The 8,898-nt window shown below is 41.0% G+C and overlaps 1 protein-coding gene across 1 annotated transcript; it reads right to left on the reverse strand.

The window, feature by feature from the left end:
* Positions 1–2,136: 2,136 nt before the first annotated feature.
* On the reverse strand, positions 2,137–7,767 carry Bmp10 (bone morphogenetic protein 10). Its single transcript, XM_026387249.2, has 2 exons — positions 7,440–7,767; positions 2,137–3,077 (listed from the first exon to the last, which is right to left on the reverse strand). The coding sequence occupies exons 1-2, from the start codon at positions 7,765–7,767 to the stop codon at positions 2,137–2,139; spliced, it is 1,269 nt and encodes a 422-aa protein (XP_026243034.2).
* Positions 7,768–8,898: the final 1,131 nt, after the last annotated feature.

An 8,898-nucleotide genomic window follows, 5' to 3' on the forward strand; every position in this document is an offset into this window, starting at 1 on the left:
AGTGTCCTTAGGAGAAGTACCTTGGAGTATTGAGACTACGTGGCGTACCATGGAGTATGAAAAATGCACCATCTTCCACCAAAGATGCTGAGCGAGGCTACCCAAAGCCACCTGCCCATACACAGCATACACGCATGTGCCCAAATGTCTCATGGAAGTCAGCCCAGAAATGAGTGCTTCTGAGTACTCAAATTGTCAATTACCATTGATAGTCAAAATATCACTCTTCCAGGGGCAAAGAATTCCTGAGCATTTGCCCTCTGGGAACCAATGAACAATAAATGTACTCAGTTGAGCTGCAATTTGGGAAAAGGATCTTCAAAACAGCTTTCCTGACCTCTTTTTCTAGGGCAACATGAGTTTATGACCTCAAGAGGTTTGCAAAAAGGAAGCTAATAGTTTTCCAGGGCTAAAAATAAAAAGCGCAAGATTTCCTAATGAAGCGTTCTGCAGGGTGTGGCAACATCCTGGAACCACACTCTCTATTTTAGAGTAAATGGTCTGTGTCCTCTGCCTGGAGACATCAGGATGGCGTGGGATCTGCTGGACTCTGGTTCCTCCTGCACAGAGCATGGTTCTGCTCGGGGGCACTAAAACGGCAGCCAGAATCTCAATGTCCTTCCAACCTAGGTGAAATTCCATCTAGGCGGAATTAGCTGCCTGCCAGATCATTCCTGTTGGGAACACTTCCCAGCCCCTAAGTCCTGGCCAGTTCCAAAATGGGAAGAAGGCAGAACGGGAAAGCTGCAAGGTGTTTACCATGAGCAAATCTGATCTCAAAATTCAAGCTTAGTTTGTAAGTCATTTGCTCATGTGCCTATTCCCACATTTCAATGTATTCATCTGGATTCTGGTGTTCTTTTTCTTGTATTTGAGTATTCTTCATGCATAAAACATGTAATAAAGGATATTATTAAAATAAAATAGAATTAAATATCGTGGGGGAAATCTAGACATTAGATCACTAACTCCTTTCTCCCTGAGAGCGAATCTGTTGGCGGTCTCCCTCCGGCTCACAGCAGGCCAATGGAGACAGAGGACACAGGATAATTGGGGAAAGAGAGAAAGATGGAAAAGAGAGAAAGCAGAGGTGCAAAGGCAAGGGAGAAAGTTTATGAAGCACAGACAAGTATTTTAAGAAGTGAAGAATCTGACAAAAAGTTCCCTTCTATTTCCCTCCTCTGGCTCTTTGATCATTTTTATTTCATCTAAAAGATTTGATTCTCCAATTAGAACTGCTTTGGATTTTACAAACTCATCTGAGGACAGCATCTATATCCTTCCCACCTCTCCCTCTCCCAACTGCTCTACACCCTGCAGCCTGAAAGACCTATCATCTGAGTTCATCCCTAAGTCCCCTCTGTCTTCAATTCTTAACCAGGCGCTACCCTTTAGAGCACTTTAGTCCCTATGGGGCTCCTTCTTTGCTATTGTGCTGTTGTACTTCTGGGGCTACTGCCTCCCGGAGCTGTTTGGTTTCTGTTATCTTAAAAACCTTCCTCTCGAGCATGCAGCCTCCTTCACCAGGCCTGCTGCTCTGAGCCATGGCAGAACTCAACTGACAACAGCTACACTTTCCAGAGTATTTCAGACACTCTGCAGATAACAGGATATCTTCAGATATCTTCCTACAATGGTTAATACTTCCTACGACTATTAAATTCCTGATGTGAATTTAATAGTGACATTGACCGTATTCAGAGAAGAGGTGACTGAGAACGTAACATTGGCTTTTCATACATATATATTTCAGTGAGTCATACATGTATATAGGTATTATCTTCCTCTAGAGCCAAAATATTTTCCTAATTTCATGTATGTCTACATATACTTATAGACATATTTTCTGATGCTGTATTTTGCTGGGGGTTGCTCTTTCCATATTGATTTGGAGAATAAGTAGTGTGACTTGCCATTCCTATTAAAGATGGGACTGCCTGGAAATGGCAAGTTCAGACAAAAACAGTTTGCAAGGGACTAGATTGTTTAGCAAAATATGCATTTCCTACAATAAACCAATCTGTCCATTTCCCTAAGGCAGCAAGCCTCTGTTATCTGTACACCCTCATTAAATAGTCTCATTAAATAAAACACAAAATATACACATTTACAGTTATTAAATAAGCCACAGGACTCCTATCTACAGCCACATTCAGAGACCGCCATGCCTTCATATTTAAACTTGTAGGTGACGACACCTTTGTCTAAGTAGAGGATCGAGATGGGCTCGAGCTTGGTTGGCACACAGCAGGCTTTGGAAGCTTTCTGGGAATTCTTGAGGTGGACCAACGCTTGGATAATGGCATGCTTTGTGGGCGTGAGATGCTCTGCCAGGGGGTAATTACAAACACCACGGCATTCATAGGCTTCGTATCCTGGGGGAGCGATGATCCAGGAGTCCCAGCCGATCTCCTTGAAGTCGATGTACAGCGGGGTCCTCTTGCAGTAGTTTCCTTTGGCATTCCTTCTGATTCGGGCCGTGGAGTCATAGATGATGTTCGACCTCATCTGTAGCAAAGCCTCTTCCCCAGGTCCATTGGAAAAACCATCCAGGTCCAGGTTATCCAGCTCCGGGATTTGCTCATGGGCGATCATTTCATTCAATTCCTCCTTCTGCTCCTTGTCATTGCTTTGGTCATCAGAATACACAACAAGCAAAGGGTCATGCTTATTCTGGGCACTGGTGTCTATTTCCAGTTGTCCCCTTCCGGCATCTTCTATCTGGTCATGTCTGCTCTCAATGTGGACCTCCAGCTGGTGGGTGGACGAGCCTGACTTTTGCCAACGTCTGATGGCATCCGTGACGTCGAACGTCTCCCACTCACTGTTGGTTCCATAGATCTCCCCTGACACTAGGACTAGCATGTTTCTTTCAGCCTCGTTGTCCCCTTCACTGTCTAGTACTTCAAAAATGGTAATTTTCCGGTCCACTCCATCATATATCATGCGATCTCTTTGCACCAGCGTGTACAGCCTGAGTTCAGCCATGATCACCTCTTCATGGTGAGGGATGGACACGTTGAAGAGGAGAGGGTATTTTCGGAGTCCATTAAAACTGGCTGGTTGAGAAAACAGATCTGAAAAAAAAAAGGTGGGGGAGAGATTTGCAAAAAATCAGACTTGCTGTATGTTTTATAGAAAAACAGATTTTTTTTTTTTTTTTACGTCAGAAGAAGGCCTGCTCAGGCAGGAAGTTTGATGTAGAGTAAATAAACGGAAAAGATCAATGAAAACAAAAACCATGTTAATATTCTGTGACCCAGAAAATACCAAAAGGTCAACGACAGAATGCTAAGCTGAGTTGAGAATTCAGAACTCACACAGAAAATGACCGCCAAACGGATGGGAGAACTCTCAGCTTTCCTTGAGTAACTTACCCTCCTTTGAGTTATAGATCTGGAAGGGACCTTGGAGATGGCGTGGAAGAGCACTCTATTTTTCTAACCAGTAAAGAGTCATTAAATGGGGGTATGTGGTGATTGTTCTTTTCTTGCAGTTTCTCATGGATAATGACTTCATGGCTTTTCCTGTTTGTGTTTATCATGGGTGGAGATCCCTACAGAGTTGGAGATCTGGCCTTCCAGTTGGGCACTGGTCTTCCTGAAAGATCTTCATGCAGACTTAGAGTTGGTAAATTATGGCTCATGGGCCAAATTGAGCCTGCTACCTGTTTTTTTTTTTTTTTTAAATAAAGCTTTATTGGAGCACAGCCTCACCCATTTATTTCTCCATTGTCTATGGTTGAGGGTAGTGTTAGGTAGTCTCAACAGAGAACATATGACCTGCAAAGTCTAAAATATTGACTATCTCTGGACCTTTGCAGAAAAAAGGTTGTTGGCCTTGGCTCTAGTCAACAAAGTCTATCAGGGTCAATAACAACAGCCATTAATCAGGGACCACGGCAGTTGATTTTGTGATCCTTTATAAGGAGGAGTAGGAGAAAATGAATACTGAGGGCAGATGGATTGCCTTAGTCTTGTACCTCCACCACCTTTCAAGGAGTTCAGCATGCATACAAATCATTCAAGAACCTTTATGAAACACTTCTTAAAAGTTCCTTTAGTCATGGAAGCACACCTCCAAACTATCATGTTGACTTTCTATCTGAGATTTTTACAGTGAGCCCAAAGCTCCTGCATACTTGACTTAGGCAATATATATCTATAAAGAATCCCTGAGGACATTTGTCATCAGACTGTGCAAGGATTCCACAACACCAAGGACCACCAACTGAGGGGTTCTCTATCATCTTTAGCAGCATTCCCCAATTGTATATACAGCTAATGATTTCAGTGGGATCCCTACCAGATTATATTCTTTTCATGCTTTTATTCAACTTTATATAATTAGTTTATACTTAATGTCTCTTAAAAGACCAGAAAGGCTTATGGTTGAGGTGATAATTATTTGGAGTTTTACAAAATCTACATTAATAAAAATATGTAATGATTTTTCATGTACTTCACAATTTGCTCTGGATACCACCCAAAATAACCTTCCATGCTGATAGTGGGAAATACTGACCTATGCAATGAATTTCAACTCACTGGGATGACTGTCAAGACCTTCTTTAACTGGGTCTTGATCTTTCAATCCAGCCACAGTTCCTATTCATCCTCTACAGTGCACAGAACATTGCAATTGCTCTATTAATATTTTTTTTGGACAATTAGATAAGATATCTGAAGACTGATATCTTCATGTCCTAAAAAACACCTCCCTTTTTTTCCTGTATTTTGCACATTTAAATATACTCTTTTTATCTTCAGAAGGCCCTCTTGCCTCACCTTCCCCTATCCATCTCTGGCCTCTCCCCTATGAGACCCTCCTTACAACAAATCCCTATCTGAAAGCTTCCTCTGTTATGAGTCACTTGAGCACTTGCTCTCTCTGACTTCCCTCTGACTTTTGTCATTTACTCTGTTTCTGTTGTAATTTTTATGAATGAATCTTCACAACTAGATTGCCAACATCCTTGGGGCAGTTACTATGACTCAAACTCCCTATTACATCTGTATTTTACCATGATGCCTTAAACAGGGACAGTGTCTTAAGATGTTAATTATTTGTTGATTCTGGGCATCAAGCCAAATGAGTTAAGAGCATGACATATATCTATAACATATCAGGTTTGGGGGTAAGAAACAGAAGTAACTTGGGAGTTGTCTCTCTGGTATAAAAATTAGGGAGACTACTTCCTCTGGACAGGGAACACAAAAAGACCAAAAATGGGAGAGGAGACTGGTCTCTCCATGAGAAAAGTGCAAAGTAAAAGTTCACTGTAGTGGCAGAGAGAGTTTGCAAAGGCAAATAAGGAAAAATTTGCATAATGGATATTATAAAAAATGGTGCTAATGGATAGACTCACTGTATTTGTCATGGTGATGCTTTCAGTGGATGCTTACATATGTGCAAACCTATCTGATTATATAACTTAAATAAATGCAGATATCTGTATGTCTATTATAACTCAATAAAATTGTTTTTTTTAAATTAACTCACTTAAGTTCTTTTCATATGCAGATGCAGTGAGTGATAGATGGACGAGTTACATTTGAGAGTAAGAGAACTCATGTTCTTCACAAATTTCACATGCCAAGGGCTTTGCAAGTGTGACCTTAAGTAGTTCTTACAATGTCCCCATAATTCAAGTAGGATCCTCTGTCTATTTTTACACCAAAAGAGACTAGATCTCAATGCAGAGAACAGACTTCCCTAGACAATGCAGGGAGGGAGGAGTGGAGCTAGGGAACCGAAGGTATCGTTTTCCCATTTTGGATATGGCACTTGCTTTTTCCACGAGAGTTAAGTTTGGAGATTTTGGGTCTGCACTGAGCAAAACTGAAGGACCAGATGGGCGATCATAGCAGCCAACAGAGCGAGACCGGTGAGGGGACATTTGTCTTCAGACTGCATTTCCTCCCACAGACTGGCAGAGGGAGGTGTAGGGGCTGAGTGCCCACAGAGACACGTGCTCCTGCCCACACTGATCTTCAGCAATAACAAACTGGGTAGACTCCACATTCTGACCTGGCTTCCCCAAATCCTCCACAGGAGAAGTGAGAATGGAAAGTGTTCTTGCTTGTAGACACTTCTCCACCTACACCCTGAGCCAGACACTTAGGGACAAGTGCTGAGAAGCATTAGGAAGCATACCCACAGTAGGAGGTTGCTCAGTTTCCAATTCAAACTCTCCTCCAAAAGGAATCTTTAAGCTTGGCTTTTCTACTGGGAATATGTTACTAAATATACATTTTAGCAGTCAATTTTAAAGGCAAATAATATCTCAAGGCATAAGATATACCTGGTCAGCATACATTCCAATGCCTACAATTTTAAGCAATGCATTCATAACAATTAAAGTTTTTCCGGCCCTTCATAGGAAACCAAAGTGCTTATCTGTAGCCTCACATGATTCCCTCAACTGTGTTATGTTGGTATTACAGATCCCATTTTATGGATAAGGAAATTGAGGCTTGGATAGAGTAAATTAATTATCCATAAATACCCAAGTCAACCAACTCTCAAAATTTCACATCTTGAGTTCTTTCTTGCCACTGCTTTTTGGCTTTCAGAACATCTGGACAACATCAATCAAAACCTCTTTTATGTCTGCTTAATGATTGTAAAAGCATGATTGGAAAATACTAAAGAATTCATCTCCTTCAATCCACAGCTTCTATCATAGATAATTTTCCTCTACTAGTACCGTATTAAATAAAGGATTAACTTGCTAGCTCTCTAGATCTAGTTACTGAATTTAAAGATGTGAGAGGAGAAAACACACTTCTCAGCAATAATTTAAAGCTTGTACATTCCTCTTCATAAAGATTCAGAAATGACAAGCTGGATCATTAATTGCATACTTCCTATAAACAGCGCTCCAAGGATGTACATAACATACCAAACACAGTTCAACTTCAGGAAGCATCTGCACAATCCAAGTCTCCATCCTATTCTAAGATTTCTTAAATAAGGTAACAAAATAGAAGCATCCAAAGTTTGAGCAAAACAAAACAAAACAAAAAAAAAAAACACATAACTTTCCAGGCTTTTATGTTTTTTTTTTACTATTTCCATTCTAAGTAAAAACCAAAATGGAAATTGAGGCCCATCTGGAAAGTGACAAAAATATAAGCAGCCCAGCAATAGTTTTATGTTACTTGTTGCCTAAATTGAAACTTTTTAAAGATCTTAGGATATCGTAACTATAGACATTCTGCGGCTTTTTATTAAAAGGTGTTTTTCTGTGTCTTTTGGGGGGGGGTTCCAAAACAACCATATAAATGGTAGAGATCAATATTGGCACTGTTTGGGGTTATCGGTATATATGTACCCCCAAATGGATGTATGCATCCTTATCCATATTCCCATACATTGAAAATTACCTTCTTGGAAAAAGCCCAAACCAAAGTTCATCAGTGAAAAAGCAGACCTACCTTCATTCTTGAAACTCCTGATGATGTTGGCAGAGGGCATGGAGGTCCGGTCTGTGGCGAACTTGTTGTAGAGTTCCAGCATGTACTCTGGTGGGTCCACCTTGGCTGAGTCCTGCATGGGGATGTCCGACAGGTTCAATGTCTTGAGGAACTCGTCCTTCATGCTCTGCAGCAGTGTGTTAAAGTCAACACCATCTTGCTCTGAGAAGACATCGTCAAAGAAGGGCATATCTTCTTCCAGAGGCTCAAGGCCCATGATGGGACTGCCAGAAACGGAGTGAGCCACCAGGCAGAAGACAGCGCACAGACGCAGGACCAGAGAATCCATGACTCTGCTCAAGCCCCCCAGGCCAACCCAGGAAAGTCTAGCTCTCCTGGGCTCTAAGTGGCAGTTTTATCTAGCAGAGCGTAAATGTCTCATGTCACTGCCGACAAGTTTGGAAGCTCTTCCTCTCTCTCCCCCTCCCCCTTTCATTCTTCCTCTCCCCCCAAAAGTCAGGTTGCAGTAATTGGCTAACAAAATCCCCTAGAGGGGCCTAGCCTTTCTTATCTCCTTAGTGTAAACTTGTGCACTAGATTTTGTTTCTATCTTGCAATCCCTTTTTTCTTTTAATGAGCATTTTGTAAACATTTCCACATTCTGACACTGGTTGAGAGATAGGACAATTTTCTCCTTGCAAAGGCTCTTGCTTCCTTTCAACAGAAATGCCTATATTCTGCTTTTATGGCATTCAGTGTCACACATGCGTACAATAGATATTAAGAACCAACCTGATATGCATCTTCGTGCAAGTGATTGGGCTGACAGTGTCAAATAGACATTTCTGAAGACGAACCCAATAGTTAACTTCAAGTTAGATAAATCAACATAAATGAATTTAAATAAACTTTGGAACCTACATTTTTAGAAATAGGAAAGTATGATCTTCATGGTCAATGGCCTTTTTTCCTACAGATTCCATCAGGCTAAAATGACTTTTGAAAAATAGAGCAAGTGCTTAATTATAACGGCTACTAAAATTTATTAAGTGCTTCCCACAAATAGGCATTGTGCTGAGTGCCTCATATATATCATCTAGTGATATATGTAGTGATCCTATTATTATCCCCACTGTGTGTGGAGGTATAAACATGTATATTTATACACTGAGGTCCATAGCTTGTCAGAAGTCACAAAGCTACAAAGTGAGAAAGCCACAGGTTAAACTCAGAAAGTCTGGTTCTTATGAAAGAGAACACAATCTTACTTTAAAACCACTCTTCCACTAGACTAGGGCATAAGTCCCAATGTTGAAAAACCATCCAGTCCCCAGAACAGCCCTGCACTGGTCAGGTACAACCACCAGGTGACAAGTAGCAAATTACAGCTGGATGTGGACCTTGGTTCCTTTGCTTATATGACAAAAATCTCTGCCAAATTTGTCTCTAAGACTATATCAAATCAGTCATCAGAAAAAAA

This window comes from Urocitellus parryii, chromosome 12 (assembly GCF_045843805.1).
Source record: "Urocitellus parryii isolate mUroPar1 chromosome 12, mUroPar1.hap1, whole genome shotgun sequence".
In the NCBI taxonomy this organism is placed as follows: Eukaryota; Metazoa; Chordata; class Mammalia; order Rodentia; family Sciuridae; genus Urocitellus; species Urocitellus parryii.